The sequence below is a fragment of the Muntiacus reevesi genome, chromosome 7 (genome assembly GCF_963930625.1).
Source record: "Muntiacus reevesi chromosome 7, mMunRee1.1, whole genome shotgun sequence".
In the NCBI taxonomy this organism is placed as follows: Eukaryota; Metazoa; Chordata; class Mammalia; order Artiodactyla; family Cervidae; genus Muntiacus; species Muntiacus reevesi.
Window position 1 is genome coordinate 57078850 of NC_089255.1, and position 19404 is coordinate 57098253.

The 19404-nt window shown below is 42.3% G+C and overlaps 1 protein-coding gene across 1 annotated transcript in view; it reads left to right on the forward strand.

Moving 5' to 3' along the window:
• The first annotated feature begins 352 nt into the window (after nt 1-352).
• The window catches only part of LOC136172629 (aromatase-like), a 32156-nt gene continuing 13104 nt past the window's right edge, over nt 353-19404 (forward strand). Inside the window, exons 1-3 of the mRNA XM_065942034.1 lie at nt 353-497; nt 3642-3792; nt 18423-18577. Coding sequence (XP_065798106.1) covers nt 353-497; nt 3642-3792; nt 18423-18577 — 451 coding nt within the window. The remainder of the gene's footprint in view (nt 498-3641; nt 3793-18422; nt 18578-19404) is intronic.

A 19404-nucleotide genomic window follows, 5' to 3' on the forward strand; every position in this document is an offset into this window, starting at 1 on the left:
TTGGTAAGAAATTTGGCTCTTAGTTGAGCACTCGGTCACTCTACCCACTCAAGGGCAAGGTGATAAGGTTCTATCAGACCAAGCGTCTAAACGAACCTGAGACTCTACCAAGGTCAGAAATGCTGCACTTCAAGCCAAAAGATCTCTCTTGGGTTTGCTTGTTTTGACTTGTAACTATAAATTTGTCTTGCCTAAGTGTCCAATCATATTATAAAACAAAGCGCCGGTCTCTACGGTACAGCATCCTCTGCAGCAACAGGAGTCGTAAATGTACATTTTGGGGATTCTCTAATTTTTCCACTCTTCTGATCTCCACAGGACTTTAAATTGCTTCCCGATCAAGTAACACAAAATGTTCTTGGAAGTGCTGAACCCAAGGCATTACAATGTCACTAGCATGGTGTCCGAAGTTGTGCCTATTGCCAGCATTGCAATCCTGCTGCTCACTGGATTTCTTCTCTTGGTTTGGAATTATGAGGACACATCCTCAATACCAGGTAAGGCAGTCGTTTATTTCTGTATCTAAGGAGATTGTTTCCTTGGGCTTTTGATCCATGAGGGTAAAGGAAATTCTACAAAACGACAAAGAGTAAACCTGGGGAGCTGACTGAAGTCCACAGCATATAAGCAAATGAGGACTCAGGTGAAAAAATGTTAGGCAATTATCTGCACATGTTTAATGAAAACATTAAAACAATTCCTCAGATAATCTCTACCTGGCTGCACTTTGCTTTGGTAAAATAGACTTGGCACAAGTATCCTTTAAAATAAGTTTACAATGGGGACAGCAAAGTAAAATTCCAAGAACTCACTTTTCTTTTGATCAAATTCATTCCAACTTTGCTCTGAAGGTAAAAATGTCTCTGGAATGCCGTCTGTCCTTCTGTCTGTCTCCCTCCAACTTTGCCTCAGTCATGTCCTCTGCCCTCTCCCTTCCCAAACTTATTCTTTCTCTTTATCCCATTCTTTATTTTCTTTTATCCTTGGATAAGGTGGTGATGTTGATGCCACCATAAGAGCTGGATGGGTCCTGGATACTGGAAGAAAAGTGGGGGACCACTATCATTGCCTTGAAAACCTAGAAACATCTTCAACAAGCTCGGTGGACCAATTAAAAACAGAGTATAATATAATTATCCAGATAACTTCAGTAGGAACACCATCACTCCACATTGTCATACTAACTCAGAATTCTCAGAAATATCAGACTGCTTTTTAATTTTCAGGGAAAATTCCTCATAGCAAGCATCTGCCCCAGTCCCATAGGACACTTGATAAGGCTTTATTTCAAGAGCATATTCATTACACACTTTCAAGTGTAGGCCTCTTTACACAGTGATGAAGAGTGGGAGTATAGGGCTGCTGCAAAATGCCCTGGGTCTGGTTTCTTTATCATTTTCGACAGAACGGCCTGTCTCTCTGTTTGATTCAGCCTGATATTTTAGGTTACTTTAAATGCCCAATGTAATGGAATGCTTAGTTGGTTTTCTTCTCTACTCCCTGATAGGGGTCTGAAGGAAGACTGTTCCATGGTCTTTAACTCATTGAACCCCATCTCCATCACTGCCCCTTTCTCACTGGATTCTCTTCCACCAGTGGGCACCTAAGTCAGGGTCCATGACTGGTAGAGGTGAGGGAGGGGCTGTTTTTAACAAGTCACCCCAGAGGTTTGCGTTGCAGGTGATGGTAGAACTCCCTTGGACCTTTGGGGAGGTGGGGGGAGGCAGGCACAGAATGAGCATCCCTGAAGCTCTGGGCTGGGGACATGAGGCTGTCCCACACTCACAGTCTATGACACTATCATACAGTGCTGTCACTCTCAGTCCTGCCTGAAGTGGATCCTCGTGTGGACCTTTCATTTTCCCAGGTGGTTTTCCTGAGCAGTCAGGGTTGAGAGCACAGAATGGAGCCCAACCCCTTCATTTGATATAAAGGGAAGTTGAGCACCAGAGAGGGCCTCTGCCTGGTTCAGGCAGTATGAATAACTGCGGAGCCAATCTCCTCTGTTCATACGTGGGGGTTAAAGTTCCAGAAGAGAAAAGGCTTGCCAGCATCTCAGCTGGAAGGAAAGTGGGAATGGGGGAGCAAGGGAACCACCAGGAAGTCCTAAATCCCGGATGGATGTTCATTTTGCTACTAGGGAGCTTCTACTGAATAGTTCCATGCTTTCCCCGGGGAAAGGTGAGGTCTGGTTAGAACTCTCTAGCTCTACAACCCTCTAGGCCAGATCCCTCCAATCACCAGCTCTCTGGGCTCTCAGTTTTATGCATATGGGGAATCTCAGGGTCAGTGGAGCCAAAGAGTAGGGAAGGTACAGTGAGCTAAATTCCCCAACTTAACAATTTTCAAAGCAGTTTCATGCCCACGTTCTCTTGTGAAGCTCTGGCACTCTGGTGAGGTAAGTGTGTTGATCCCTACTTTGTAGATGAAAAAAGTGAGACATAAAGAGGCCAGAAGTCCACAACTAGTAGATGATGAAGCTGGGACTCAAAGCTAAGCTTCTTAAACCCACATTTACTGAGAGACCCTGTGCTATCAGGTCATGGGGACAGGGGGTCCCGGAGTGTGCACAGGTGACACACATAGGCAGAGGACATAGTGCCAGGGAGGGCCGTGTGGGTTGGAGAGGAAAGAATCATTCCTACTTGGTGATTTGCAAGCTTCAACTTGGGGAAACTGCGCCAGTTCACTGATCTCTGCCAAGACTACGGTTATGTGGCGCCTGGCACCTCTCCCTTCCCCAAAGTTACAGGGTGATGTCTAACCTTGTATGTGGGCCCTCTCCCCCAGACCCTTTCTTTGCCCTGTGAACCACATTCTTTACAGGAGCCCTGGGGAAAAAGGCATGGTGATACAGTCTCCTTTTGCCCGCTAAAAATCTGTTCTACATAAAATGCACAAATAAACATGTGATTACAGATCAGAACAAGGAGGAGGATGTAGCAGGATCCCAGAAACTCCTCTTGTGCCTTTCCAGTTATACCCTCTGTCACCCCCAGAAGTAAATAAATAGCCTTCTATTCTATAATGATCACTCCCCTGCTTTCTGATAGATTTTTCACCTAATTTCATATTCTAAACAACATACTTCAGTATTACCTGTTCTTGCATGTTTTAGCAACAGGAATCCTATACTACTTATTCTTCTGTCTTGGTTTTTGCCTTACACTTTTGCCTGTAGGTTTCATTCAGGTTGTGGCATGCAGCTGCAGTTCACATAGTATGCAGTTACATGAACATCTCACTGTTTAGTCACCTATTCTACTGTTAGTGGACATTTGGGGAGTCTTCATTTTGGGGCTACTGTGAACAAGGCTGCTATGAACATTCATGTGCACAGGTTTATTCTGTCTAATGAGGTTTAGCTTAAGAGTCTCTTCTTAAACCAGTCCATTCAGACTGAAATTATTGAGCCCGAAAGGAACTGGTGTGGTGTGGACTACTTTTTACTTGTAGAGCTGTGAAGAGCCTCATGTTAACTTGTGTTGTTATTTTAATTATTTTGTATGTGAAACTCATCCATATACGTCAGAAGACGTAAAAGGACATTTGGATTTATAGGAACAAGAACAGCAATATCTTAAGCAATTGGTCTTTTGAGTGGTGCTGAAATACTGATTGTGATCTGATCACTTTCCTAGGTCCCAGCTACTTCCTGGGAATTGGGCCCCTCATTTCCCACTGCAGGTTCCTCTGGATGGGGATCGGCAGTGCCTGCAATTACTACAACAAGATGTATGGAGAATTCATGAGAGTCTGGGTATGTGGAGAGGAAACCCTTATTATTAGCAAGTAAGTCTCAATAACTGGAGAGATACCTGAAAAATCAAGGTTGGGATATTTCCTATTAAAAATCAAACTTATTTTGATATTTTGCCATCTTTGTTTCCAATGGTTTTACTACTTAAATAAAGATGAGTGATTTCCAGGGAATAATATAACACTTGAGACAAACAGAATAATTGGGTTTTGCTTGAAACCTGAGGTATAAACAATGAATTCTGGAAAGACTGGAAATTATTCAAAATATCTCTGAGCAGGGAATGTGGAAACTTAGAATATAGATGATTTGGTTTTGACAAAACACTTCAAGGAGAGGTATTATCTTTTATACTTCCCTAAGATTTTGGTCTTAACTGTAGAAGCAAGCATGAAAACAAATAAACAAGCAATAGTAATAGAAAACAAATACCTGAGGGGAGCGGAATTCTGATTGCATCAATTTGCTGATGTGTTTCTAATGCCAACAGGAGGGGAGACAGCAAACGAAGAAGGCATTCTTCTCTTTAAAGAATGCAGCTATCCTAAGGTGACTGTCTGCCAGTGTCCCAGTAAAAGCAATGGCATTCTCCTGCTCCTCGTACACTGTTGCGTTTTCCAGATAACTTTGGGAGAACTTTGGAGTTCACTCCAGTGTTAACAAAATATGGATCAACTAAAGAACTAGCTTTGTGAAATATTAGTTCTCTTACTGACTGATCATAGAAAATGAAGAGTTTAAAATAAAGCACATATCATAAATGTTCAGCTACTTTGCTAGAATTTTAGCAAAGCTAGTTACCAGAACGTCTCATTAATGAGATTTTATATTTATAATCCCTGACAAAGATTTACTCAGAAACTAAGACTACCAGTGTGATTTACTTATTTATTACAATTTTTTCTTCAAATACATAGACTATTGCCCAGAAATAAGTGAAGCATTTCTGGAAGCTACATTGGCTTTTCTCATGCCATGATGTTATACATCATTTCTGAAAATACCATGGTAAACACAAAGCCTGAATATTTTGAACCAAATACTTGAAAGAAGGGAGAAGGGGAGAAAAAGGTGTTATCCTTCCAAATATTTCTACCTATCCAAGAATGTTATTTTGAACCAGACTAATTTCTCAATTGTTTCCTGGGTGTTTTCCCATTTCATTCAGTTAGGTGTTGTAAGAGTCTTAACAGTAACTAAGACTGACCATGTTTATATAACCAAACATGCTTATACAGCTTCAGTGGAAACGTCATTTAGGTGGAAATGTCATTTCACTGGGTTAAAGTCAAACACCCCAGTACAGAGATTCTGACTGTGGTCCCCTGACCAGCAGCAGCCACATCTGGCTTTCCATCCTTGGTCCCTCCCTGACACACTAAAGTAGAAAGTATGGGGTCGGGGCTCAGGGGTCTTTGTCCATGAGCCCTCCAGGTCATTCTGAGGCACACTCCAGTTTGAGACTCGCTGCTCTAATGGTGAGACCATAGGTGCTCTTAGGCTTTACTCCTCTTGGTCTATCAAGCTCTGCTCAGCCAAATTTAAGTGAATTTGACATGTTCTCATGTTCAGAATCAGTACTTCACTCATTTTTGCAGCCAATTTTGAGTCTCGAAACTGTCCTGGAACAGATGACGATTGAGCTTGGGGACTGGGACACTGCCTCCTGCTCTTTGATCTCCCAGGGCAGAAAGCTGCCTCCCAGCCCTCCTCAGGTCAGCATCTGCCTGTCCCTCAGATACAGGTGAAGGGACCCACAGGATAGTTATCCAAAAGGATGACACCTGCAGCTCGGGAACTAGAGCACCGCTTCTTGCCCTGGCTTCACATCAAAGTCGCCCAGGGAGCTGTTCAACTACCCAATGCCCCGATCACATCCCAAGTTTTATAGTTTCTTCATGGGGGACCCAGGCATTGATGGTATTCAGAGCCCTCCAGGTAATTCCAATATGCTGCAGAGCTGGAGGGAGGAGAGAAGGTAAGCAGTTCCAGGACAGAGGGCTTTTCCCTTCAGTATGGGGAAATACTGAAGCAGGTTGTAGTGGATTTGTCTAATCTTCTCCCCCTGAAGTCTAGGTCAGGTGGTGGAGGTGCAAGATGAGACCTGGAGGGAAGAAGGAAGCACCTGAGAAAGGATCAGGTGATCAGGACAGAAACCGCTTGCAGACACTAGATACTCAGATCCCCAGATAAATGCCCAGGAACCTCACAGGCGATTCCTGAAATAGGATCCTGGTCACAGCACGTGGTGTCTAACCAGTCTGCACCTTTCAGGAAAGTGGCCTTACTGACCCCGACACTGTCAACTGCTTACTTTGCACTGAGGACACAGACAACAGCCATCTTCCCTGCCCCTGGCTCCATCCCTGCTCTCCCAGCTCTCCCCCTGTCCTGTCCTCATAGGCTTTTCTCTGTCTGGAGTCTCTGTGTTCTCTATAATTGCCTCTGAGCCACGCAGATTTTGTTGTTAAGGCTGAGCTCCCCGCAGGAATAGGACGTGTTTGTCCCCATCTCCTTCCTTCGCTGCTCTTCAGATCCTCCCAGAACTTCCTGTACCTCTTGAAGAGACCCCACTGGACCCCAGAAAGCTTTTTCTTTGAATAATATGCCAGGTCTTCTCTCTTCTGAAAGTTTGACATCTGTCGTCATTACAACTGTGCTGAGATTATGGCTCAACTTTTCAGATCAGCTTAGTTCTGAAGTGGTGGGGGCTGCAGAGCTGTGGGTGGGGGAGATGTCAGGCACCAGTGCTGCTGGGCTTCTGCCTGAGCAGCTGGGGGCGGCAGGGGGAGGGCATCTGATCGTCTGTAGGCAAACTGCGCACCATCCCCCAGGCAGGGGTGCTGTAAATAATGAGGGGCCACAGACACTTCATGCCATAAGTATATATTGGTGTTTGCAAGAATATCAAAAAGAAGAATGTGGGTAGCATCAATAAGGGAGTAGCACTTAATACACTGATGATGATGATGAGATGTCGCTTTGTCGTGTCTGACTCTTTGCGACCCCATGGACTGTAGCCTACCAGGATCCTCAGTCCATGGGATTTTCCAGGCAAGAATACTGGAGTGGGTTGCCAGTGCCTTCTCCAGGGGATCTTCCCGACCCAGGGGTCGAACCTGGGTCTCCTGCATTGTAGGCAGACATTTTACCATCTGAGCTACCAGGGAAGCCCACTAACTGGGGTCAAACTGGCCCATCTCCTACCAATTAAAATACTAATTATTGTTATAGTATTCATATACCTATTTTAATAGTGTATAAATTTATCCCCATGTTGTGGGATTTTTATGGTAAAACTCAGATAGTTCCAGGCAAACCAGGATGGTAGCCCACACTATTATCAGGTAGATATGTGCTGTATAGAAGATGAGGTGGGTGGAACTTCTTTCAGATGGGGAAGAATCAGGATTCCATTTCAGATATGTTGACTTGACTTGCCTAGCACCACTGAATGGAATATTAAGAAGGAATTTCTGACCATCCAGACCTTCCACTGTAGTCAGAAACTAGCAAAGGAGCTGAGGAGGAGAGCCAAACAGAGAAAGGAAAACCAGGAGAGAGTGGAGGTCTGAAAGCCAGGTGAGGAATGCATGTCAGGGAGGATGGAACTGGCAAGTATCCAGATAGTGCCACATGACTAGACAGAGATGTGAGCATTGCATTTAGCACCAGGGAGGTTAAGGGTGACCTTGACAGGGGGAGTTTCAGTGGAGTTCTGGGGGCAAAATGTGACCACTGTGGAGAATGGGGAGAGAAGAATTGGAGGTGGCAGATACAAACTCTTCAAGGCGTTTGCCCTAAAGGAGGCAGAGGAATAGAATAATGCTGAAAGGGGTATTTGGTCCAAGTCTTTTTATTTGCTGAGATACAAGATACTATGATATGTGTGCTTTGCTGGGAATGATGAGTCACAGAGGAAAACCATCGACGCAGCAGAAAGAAGGAGTGTGCCAGGTGAGATGACAAAGGAGTGACAGGTGGAATTGGCCTTGAATAGGGACATGGAAGTTCATCCCCAGTAACAGAAGTGAAGATTGAACATATGGGCACTGATCCTGATGGCTGGACTTGCAGAGGTTTTAATTGCTTGTTTTCTCAGCAAAATAGGGTCAAGTCTCTGTGTGTGTGTTAGTTGTGTCCAACTCTTTGCGACCCCACAGACTGTAGCCTGCCAGGCTCCTCTGTCCATGGGGTTCTCCGGGCAAGAATAGAGGAATGTGCAGCCATTCCTTTCTCCAGGGGCTCTTCCTGACCCAATCAAGTCTGTAGTTGAGATTAAAGGTGAGGAAGTAGAACAGTGGAGAAGACAGGAGGCAGGATATAACAGTCATACAGGAGACAAGAGCGTGATTGGACTCAGGAAATGTACTAGAATGGGCAACTGCACCTTGGGCCCATTTGAATTTAACTGAGACCTCCCTCTGTGTGTGTGTGTGTGTGTGTGTGTGTGTGTCTTTGTGCATGTATGGTTTTCCCCTAGCCCCATTCAGCTGCCAGGTGCAAGCAGAGTAAGCTGAGTTGGCTTTAACAGGGTTGAGATTTTACCAGGGAACTAGGACAAAGTAAGTAGAAGTTCAAGGAGGTGAGGATGCATGACAGGCAGAGACTGTAATGATAGACAAGAAACATTTTTCCAACTTTCTAGTAAGAAAAGTTCAAATGAACAAGAAAGAAGAACAATCTCCCTACTTTTTGCTGACCTTGACCTTCTGAAAAGACCATGTCAGTTGTCTTACACGATGTCACACATTCCATCTTTCTTTCATTGTCTCATTATGGTGTCATTGAACATACTCTTCTATTCCTGGTATTGCTTATAAACTGAACACTACGTTTATAAGATCAATCCAATCCAGATCAACTGTTTTGTAAGAATATTTTCCTGTTTAGTCCTGGACACTTCATATTGCATCATAATCAAGAGCCCAGGGAAGGTGGTCCCATATTATGAATACTAAATCTAATCAGCTTAGGGTGGTTGCAGTTAGGTCTGTTATATTCATTCTCTCTTGCAGTGACCTCAGTATTAGAGCTGCATAAGAATATTAGAGGGCAAAAGACAGGGAAAACGTGATAGGATTGATGCAGTGTGAGTGACAGGCACAGAACAGGTCTACAGGAAGCAAGTGCTTTTGAATGTTTGGTACCAGCTGTTCCACTGATTGTCTCCCCATATTTCTAGTACTCATCATTCTTGAACCTCACCAAGAGTCTGTGAATTCTCTAAACTCAGAAGGGATGTTTTTGTTTGTTTGTTTTTTTACCACCTACACTTCTTTTTTTACCACCTAAACTGACTTCCTGGCTACTTTTCATTCTGAGGAGACAAAAGATTTGCCTTCTTTAGAGATAGCTTTTGACTTCAGTCATGTTTTGAGAAGAATAATAACCCCAGGGACCAGGCATCTTAAACTACCCAGTATCCCTTCTGAGCTTGGTGACTCTCTGGTCTCTTCTCAGTGGTGAGAGACCCTCAGTCTCTCAGTCAATCAATGTAACATCCCCCTTACCTAGTGTTAGAGCCGGTACAATTATGGGAAGGAGGTCTCTACTGTCCACCTAAATGTCAGGAGAGCTCTGGGCTTAGCGCCTCACCAACCTTCCCTTCTTCACTCTCCTGATTTACTCTGGTTAGATAAAACCAGCCTACTTTTGACAAGTGATCTTGTTTTAAACTGCTTGTCTTTAGTCACACTTTGCTTGCTGTGTGTATCACCTTTGTCTTGCCTGCATGTGCGTGTTAAGTTGCTCAGTCGTGTCTCTTTGTGACCCTATGGACTGTAGCCCACCATGCTCCTCAGTCATTGGGATTCTCCAGACAAGGATACTGGCGTGGGTTGCCATGCCCTCCCTGAGGGGATCTTCCCAGCCCAGGGATCGCTTAAATCTTCTGCACTGACAGGTGGGTTATTTACCACTAACACTACCTGGGAAGCATTCTTTGCTAAGTTAGAGCCTCTGTCTCAGCATAAATAAGATATTGGTGCCCCTTAAAGAACACATTGCCTTTAAATGGTAGCTCTTTATTAACCAGCATTTACTCGGATTAATTTGGGATTTCTTATTCTCTTCTTTAAACTGATAAGGTAGTTCGTCAAAACATATGGAAAGACTTTTATGAAATATGCCAAAGCTCTAGGAGTCAGAGTAGAAAAATACTGTTCTGCCTGTTTCCTAACTAAAATGTGTATACTAGTTTGTTAATGATGAGGCAATAAATTGCTTACTTTCTGCTTTAATTATAGAACAAGGTGGGGGAAGGTGAGAAAGCTAGAGGCCTAAATTCTTTTAATCAATAAGAATTTCAGTCCTTTCTATAGCATGATATTTCCACACAGGACAAAGTTTGGCTAGTTGGTCAAACTAATTCCTTGAAACACAAATAGAAGCATCTAGATATTTGGGTTTTTTGCTTTTATAGTTGCTAGGAAGAGAAAAATTTACCCCAAACTAGGGTAATTTGGTTAATATTATCTGGGATTAAATCAAGAATATATGTGACTTAGTATTTTGGTTTGAAAATAAGATTTTGTTCCTGAAATAGATATCAAGTAAATAACTCATTCATATGATAATTCTGTTTTCATTTCATAGCACTGCCATTATTTCAGGGGCTTTCTTTTAAAGTTTAAATGGGAACTTGAAATCCATCACAGAGGTGTGGGTTTGGCTAGTACTTAGCCCACCACCTAATCTACTCAGTTGGAGCTGAGCTCCTTTGGCCCAGGGTCTTCTATGGCAATGTGTTCTCACAGGCATTCACTGAACAACCTCATTAGAGCTAAATCATCCTTTTAGGAGTCAATTGCAACTTGGAGAGAGAGGAGCTAATGAGAAGATGACCGCCCTAATCCACTGGAAGAATAAATGCATAGGGTATAGGAGCCACTCCCCATCTTTGAGAGTTGTCTGTTCAGAAAACAGCTACAGTAGGAGAATTTGCAGTTGAGAAGCAGAATTTTAATATAGAAGGAAGGCAGAGCCAAAGTACTAGTAAATACATGAAAATCTGTACAATATTAAGCACACCAAAATAAGGGAGGAAATAACATCTAAAGTAAAGCTAACATCAGAAATAAGTTATGCATCTAGAATTTGCACAATTGAGCACTGTGTGATTCCTTCCAACTTCTATCCCCTGCACACCAGAAAAAGTCCAGATTCTCCCTCTTTTGCAATGTCACAAAGATGTTTATAAATATATCCTAGGGATTTCCCTGGCAGTCCAGTGGTTAAGACTTCACCTTCCAATGCCCGTGGTGTGGGTTCCATCCCTGATGGGGCAGCTAAGATCCCACATGCCTTGCAGCCAAAAGAATCACAACATAAGACAGATACAATATTGTAACAAATTCAATAAAGACTCAAAAAATGGTCCACATAAAAAAAAATTTTTGTTTAAAAATATATTTACTTTCCTGTTATAATGTTCATATTTTCCTTTATTCCTCTACTCAAATGTTTGATCCCTTTCTGATGTCATGATCTGTGTCTCTTCTGAACTCCACTCTGGCCTTGGATACATGGAATAGTGGGAAAGCTCTGGAAGGTCTATTTTAACTTCCCTAGCAGACTTGAGCAGGTAGGCTCTTGAGCCCCGAATTTAAGGGTTATATCATTTTAGCTGTGCCTATGGCAGCTCCTCACCAGAGCACACAAGGTGGGCATCTTTTATACACATTCTGGCTCCTGTCTTGTAAATACGGCTGAACCATAGACTGATACCGGTTCACCCTGCACTGACTTTCTTCATGTCTCCAGCTGCTGCCCTGCAAAAAACCTCTACTTCTCTGCTCACCACTCTGTCCCTCTTTTTAATTCCCAAACTCTGCTTCTTTTTTCTGATTATCTCTGTGAAAAAATGGCTGTCAATTTGAAGATACTCAAGTGGAATTTTTGAAGTTTCATAAGCATATAAGGAGGAAAGTCACTCTGCTATGCTTGTGTTACTAAGATGGATTTACACTTGGCCATGTGGTCCACATATAAATACTGTGACATAAACCCTGTAATCTGAAGAGCCTGTTGTCCTGCCCTACAGAGGAGTCTGGGTAACAAGCTTGGAACAGCTGTACTAGCATAGGGAGGTGGAAGGTGGTACATGAGACCTAAGGTTGTTCCAGTGGTTTGTGTGAGCTCTGTATAGGGTGAGATTTATGCTGAGGTTTTTTTTTTCCTCTGATGGGCAAGGCTGAGTGAGGTGGTAATCCTGTCTGCTGATTATTTGGTTTGTATTTTTGCTTTGTTTGTTGTTTAGATGAGGCATGCTGCATAGGTTGCTACTGGTGGTTGAGTGATGTCGGGTCTTGTATTCAAGTGGTTTCCTTTGTACGAGTTCTCACTATTTGATACTCCCAGGGTTAGTTCTCTTTAGTCTAGGGTCTTAGAAGCCAGTGCTCCTACTCCAAAGGCTTAGGGCTTGATCTCTGGTCAGGAACAAAGACTCCACACGTGGTTTGTCATGACATTAAGTGAAATTAAAATAAATACCCCAAAACGAGAAAACAAAGATGAACCCCAGACAAATGGCAGTTACAAAATCAGGCAAATAATAATTATGATAATGGAATATATACATATACACCCATAAGCAAAATCAAAACAATCCAACAAAATTAGAGTACAGTAGATTGATCTGGTGAACAAAAGAAATAATTATATCTCTCAGTTAAGAATAAAACTATCTAAAGCACGAGCTGGAAAACAAAACTAAAGTAAGGTGCCAAGTGGGGAATAAAACAATGGAAACAAAACTAACAAATACATTGAGAGGAAAGGAAAGAAAGGAAAGAAAGAATAGATATGCAAAGTTAAATAGAGGTAGATAAAGAAGATTTATATATATATTGAAGATTAACTGCAAGGGGAAAAGAACAGTAGGAAAAGCAAGTAAAGGGATAAATGTAGAAAAAATCCTAATAGGTTTAAAAAATTAAAATTAAAAAAAGAGAGGAAAAAAAAGGAAGAATGAAAAGAAAACAAAGGGGAAACTCCACAGAATTGCAAAAACCCAGCAGAGAGGCAGAGGTTTATAACAATAATGAAAAATGTGACTGAGGGGAAAAAAAAGCTCAAAACTTAATTAGATTTCATAGTGTCAATAAAATCAACGACTACAACAGAGCAGGGTGGGAAGGGAAAAAAAAAAGTAAAAAAAAAAAAAATCCAAAGAATTTGGACAAGAATACAGAACAAGCAAAGCATAAGAATAATAAATGTTTTTCCTGAGTCACTGCTGTCAGAGTCCTTTCCCTTGCTGGTAGTCACAGTCCACCTCACCTCCCTAGGATGCCCTCCAAAACTGTGCTGGTCTCTGAACCTGCTGTGGGGCAGGTCAGATTCTAATCTGGTCCTATTCCTGTGTGTTCTTTCCTCCAATATCCACAGCTATCAGAACTAGTGCATTTTCTTTTGTGGGAGCTCTCAATGACCTTTTATATATTCCATCGACACAGAGTCTGCCTAGTTGATCGTGTGGATTTAATCTGCAGCTTGTACAGCTGGTAGGAAGGTTTTAGGTCTTCTTCCTTAGCCACACTGCCCCTGGGTTCCAATTGTGGTTTTATTTCCACCTCTGCATGTGGGTCATCCACTGGGGTTTGCCCCTGAGGCTGCCCTGGAGGACTTGTGTCTGTCCCAGTAAGGGCCAGGTGTGGAGGTGGTGCAGCTGCTTGGGTTGCAGGGGTTCTGGCAGCACCAGGTACTCAGGGGAGTTGGCAGCTAGGGCAGCAGGAAATATAGTGCTTTAGAAGGGTATTGCAACCAGTATTGGCCAATACACTCCAGTATTCTTGCCTGGAGAACCCCCTGAAAGAGAAGTCTGGCAGGCCACAGTCCACAGGGTCGCAAAGAGTTGGGCACGACCAAAGCAACCCTGTGCAAGACTTTTTTTGCCTGTGGCAGCTCTGCCCCAGTAAGGGTTGAGCGTGAAGGTGGCGCAGCTTCTTGGCTTGCAGGGACCCTGGTGGCACCAACTGTGCAGGGACACAAACTGCCTCCACTGCAAGAATTACGGCCCTATCAGAGTCTTGTTTTTTGAGCCTCTTGTATCTGGCAATCGGAAGGCCTCTTTGGCCAGTCTTTCTCCAAAGCTTGGCCCATTCAGGCACTTAGAGGGTTTCCTTGCCTGGGGTCCTCCTCTGTTATTCCACACGTGAGGCACATAGACATGGCTGGGGTCCTACTCTGTAGATCGGCATGTCAAGCACTTAAAGGGGTACCCTGGGTGGGGTCCTACTCTGTAGTTCAGTACATCAGGTGCTTGATGGGCCAGCCTCTCTATTGTAGAGCTGTGGATGTGAGTTTTACATGGTTCTATGTATTATTCTACACTGGTCAGGTACTCTTATCTGCTCTCAGCTGGTGTTCTGCATGCATTTCTGTGTCTGAAGGCGTATTCCTGATGTATCCGTGAAGAGAGATGTACGCCACATGAACCTACTCCTCTGCCATCTTGTCCTCCTAAAGTTTTTTATTAAACTATAGTTGATTTACAATGTTTTGTTAGTATCAGATATACAGCACAATGATTCAACTTTACACACACACACACACACTCCTTCAGATTCTGTTTTCTTATTTGTTGGTGTTCAGTCACTAAGTTGTGTCCAACTCTTTATGACCCCACGGACTGTAGCCTGGAGGCTCGTCTGTCTCTGGGATTTCCCAGATAAGAATACTGGAGTGGGTTGCCATTTCCTTTTCCAAGGGATTTTCCTGACTCAGGGATCGAATCTGGGTCTCTTGCATTGGCAGGCAAATTCTTTAGCGCTGAGCCACCAGGGAAGCCCTGTTTTTCTTATACATTATTACAAAATATTGAAGATAGTTCCCTATGCTATACAGTAGGTCCTAGTTGGTTATCTATCTCACATATAGTAGTGTGTATATGTTCCTCTTAACCCCCTTTCGCCTTTGGTAATCTTGTTTTCTAGATGTGTGAGTCTCTTTCTGTTTTGTAAATAAGTTCATTTTTATCCTTTTTTTCCCCTTAGATTCCACATACGAGTGATACCATGATATTTTTCTTTGTCTGGTTTACTTACTATGATAATCTCTAGGTTCTTCCAGTTCCATTCAGTTGCTCAGTTGTGTCTAACTCTGTGACCCCATGGACTGCAGCACGCCAAGCTTCCCTGTCCATCACCACTCCTTGATCTTGCTCAAACTCATGTCCATCGAGTTGGTGATGGCATCCAACCATCTCATACTCTGTCGTCCCCTCCTCCTGCCCTCAATCTTTCCCAGCATCAGGGTCTTTTCCAATGAGTGAGTTCTTTACATGAGGTAGCCAAAGTATTGGAACTTCTACTGGACTATTGGAGTATAGGTCCTTCCAAGTTGCTGCAAATGGCGTTATTTCATTCTGTTTTATGGCTGAGTAATATTCCATCGTGTGTATGTACCGCATCTTCTTTACCCACCCACCTGACAGTGGACATTTAGGTTGCTTCCACCTCTTGGCTGTTGTAAATAGTGCTGCTGTGAAAACTGAGGTGCATCTATCTTTCTGAACTATGTTTTCCTCTGGACATATGCATAGGAATGGGATCATTCGATCACAATGAAGCTCTATTTTTAGTTTTTAAAGGAACCTCTGCACTGTTTTCCATAGTGGCTGCACCAACTTATTTAATACATTCCCACCAACAGTGAAGGTTTCCTTTTTATCCACATACTTTCCAGCATTTATTATTTATAGATTTTTTCATGATAGCCATTCTGACTGGAGTGAGGTGATACCTCATGGTAGTTGATTTGCATTTCTCTAATAATTAGCAATGTTGAACATCTCTTCATGTGCTTGTTGACCATCTGTATGTCTTCTTTGAAGAAATGTTTATTTACCTCTTCTGCCCATTTTTTAATTGGGCTCTTTGATTTTTTAATATTGAATTGTATAAGCTGTTTGTGTATTTTAGAAATCAATCCTTTGTTGATCTCACCACTTGCAAATATTCTCTCTCATTGGTAGTTTGTCTTTTTGTTTTGTTTATGGTTTCCTCTGCTGTGCAAAAGTTTTAAATTCAGTTAGGCCTTGTTTATATTTGTTTTTATTTCCACTGTTCAAGGAGACACATCCAAAAAGATATTACTGTGATTTAAGGCAAAGAGTAACCTTCCTATGTTTCCCTCCAGGAGCTTTATACCAATAGTCTCTGGCCATATATTTAAGTGTTTAATCTATTTTTAGTTTATTTTTTATATAGTATAGAAAGAAAGTGAAGTTTCTCAGTCGTGTCCAACTCATTTTGACCCCATGGATTGGAGCCTACCAGGTTTCTCTGTCCATGGGATTTTCTAAGCAAGAGTACTGGAGTGGGTTGCCACTTCCTTCTCCAGGGGATCTTCCCAAGCCAGGAATCAAACCTGGGTCTCCCACATTGTAGGCAGAGCTTTTACCATCTGAGCCACCAGGGAAGTCGATTATGTAGTATAGAGAATGTTTTAATTCATTCCTCTACATGTAGCTCTCCAGTTGTCCCAGCACCACTTTATTGAAGAGACTGTCATTCCTCCACTGTATATCCTTGCCTGCTTTGTCATAAGCTAATTGACCACAGGTGTGTGGGTTTATTTCTGGACTTTCTCCCCTGTTCCATGGATCCACATAACTTTTGTCCCAGTATCACACTATTTTGACAACTGTAGCTTTGTAGTATACTCTGAAGTCAGGAAGCCTGCTCCCTCCAGCTCCATTTTTCTTTCTCTAGATTGGCTTTAATTACTCAAGGTATTTTGTGTCTCCAAATTAAAAAATTTTTAGTTCTAGTTCTGTGAAAAATGTCATTGGTAATTTGATAGGGATTACACTGAATCTGTAGATTGCCTTGGGTAGTATAATCATTTTAACAATATTCAATCTTCCAATCCAAGTACATGGGTATATCTTTCCATCTGTGTTGTCTTCAATTTAGTTCATCAGTGTCTTTAGTTTTCAGAGTAGAGGTCTTTTGCTTCCCTAAGTAAGTTTATTCCTAGGTATCGTATTTTCATTGATGTAATTGTAAATGGTAGTCTTTCCTTAATTTCTCTTTCTGATCTTTCACTGTTTGTGTATTTTTGCAATATCCACAAATCAATCGGTGTGATATACCACATTAACACATTGAAGAGTAAAAACCATGCGATCATCTCAATAGATGCGGAAAAACGTTTTGATAAAAATTAACAGCCATTTATAATAAAAACTCACCAGAAAGTGGGCATAGAGGGAATCTATGTCAACATAATAAAACCCATGTACGAACCCACAGCAAACATCATACTCAACGGAAAAAGTTGAAAACTTTTTCTCTAAAAACAAGAAAAAGACAAGGATGCCCACATTTGTCACTTTTATTTGCTATAGTTTTGGAAGTCCTGGCCATAGCAATCAGAGAAGAAAAAGAAATAAAACAAATTCAAATTGGAAAAGAAGTAAAACTGTCACTTTTGGAGATCACATGATATTACATAGAAAACCCTATCCTTTCAATTATTAAATTATTTAAATGATTGATTTATACTTCTAATGCGATAGGCTAACTTATAAGCATAATAAAATACGCTTAATAAAAGAGCTTCTCATCAAAGTGAGCCTCTCTGCAAAAGAATTCTGTACCGCTGTCCTATGAAGACGATAGTCTCCTCACATGTGGAGGCCCCATGATGCGTTCAGCTAGAATTTTTAAAAATTTTATAAAACTCAATGCCTTAACATGCCCTAATTCTACTGGGATTGGAGGTAGGAAGCAAGCCCTGGAGGAGATCTGTGGGGAGGGGGCTGCCTCCTCCCTACCTACTTGTTCTGAAAGCTGAAGCTAGGCTGTAAGAACTGGTCCAAGAGCGAAGGTAGAGGGCGGAGTAGTGCAAGAAGAACTGGGAAGTTGAAGGAAGCCTAGGCTATTGGCAAAGTCCCAGGGATGCCATATCAAGGGCTATCAAATGACTCAACATATCCTACATCTTGGGAGAACTCTGTGACCCTCTAGACCCTGATGATTCATGACAGATGCAGAGCCTCAAAAGAACTGCTGTCACCACCACAGAGAGCCTTCCAGGTCCACCCAAGTCAGTCAAGTTCAAGGCAGAGGTACCCAGGTATATTGTTCAGTCTCAGAATGATACCCCTGGAGGGGCCAGGCCTGATTAGAGACTCTGGGGAATAGGTGGTACAAGGCAGAACTGCTGCTTTCAGACTAAAGAGATGAGACTTCAAATATTCCAGCATCTCCCAATTCTGAGATTCACTTCTGTGGGGGGTGGCGGGGAGGGGAGAGAAGGGCACCATCTGGAGTGGGGCTGCTTCAGGGCTGGAGGCTCTTGGAAACATGGTGGTGTGGAGGGTGCAGTTTCTCACAGCCTTGCAGCTTTGACCACATTCGTGGGTAATATTTTAGAGACTTGGTGTCAGAGAAGAAGGGCAAATAACAAATAACTGTGTGTGTTGTTTGTTGATCTTTAGTGACGCCCAAACAGAGAGCTAGTAAGTAGAAATGTTTTAACTGGAGGAGGAGGTTCTTATGCTAACACAAGTATGTATTTAATCTGAACACTAGAAATAATGCATTTTTGTCTCGATCAAATGCATCTGCTCCAAGAGCCAACAGGTAGTCAAACTCATCATCGTGAGTTCTTGACCCTTAAAAATCAACACCAAGGTTTGTTTTTGCTGCAGGTCCTCAAGTATGTTCCATGTAATGAAGCACAGTCACTATATATCCCGGTTTGGCAGCAAACTGGGGTTGCAGTTCATCGGCATGCACGAGAAAGGCATCATATTCAACAATAACCCAGCACTCTGGAAAGCTGTTCGACCTTTCTTTACAAAAGGTATTCAGGTGCCGGGTACATTCTGCTGCTTTGTCTATGAGCATGTCTGTTTTGGAAGCATTTTTAACTTCTGCTACTTCACAATTTTAAAATGGTTACAGCTAACATTCATTACATATGCATTTTACAGTAGGCGCGATTTTAAACACTTAATGCCACAGTAACTCCATGTAGTAAACAATAATAATATCACCTACATTTTGCAAATGAGAAAACTGAGGCATAAAGAGGTTAACTGCCTTGCCCAATTTCCACCATTAGTAAATGGTAGCACAGAAGACAACCCCAGAGCCTACATATTTAACCACTTTGATCTGGTTCTTCCTGTTTCTACATCCCTCTCATGGATTTAAAAAAGAATTGGCTCTCTATACACTTAATGTCACTTCAATTAAGAATTGAGTGTGTCAGCCATATTTAGCACACCCAACATGTTTGGTGAAGCATTGGTTGACATCCCACGTGTTTTAACAGAAAACAGTTTGCAAATAACTTAGATAATTTCAAAACTGTGAATGGCTATATATGTCATTTCTTCCAGGCTCTAGGTTTTTTACTTAAGTAAATACATTTCTAGAGAGCTTATGACTTTTCCCCAAGGCAACATAGCCAGATATGGAATAGCAAAAACTAGATTCCAAAATCCTTATCTAGCGATTTCCCTCCCTCTATCTGCCACTGGAATTGAAGTCTTTCTTATAGTTTTATGGGTCAAAAGTCTGATGTGGGTCTCACAGGGCAATAATCAAGATACTGCTGCTGCTGCTGCTCCTAAGTCACTTCAGTCATGTCCGACCCTGTGTGACGCCATAGACGGCAGCCCACCA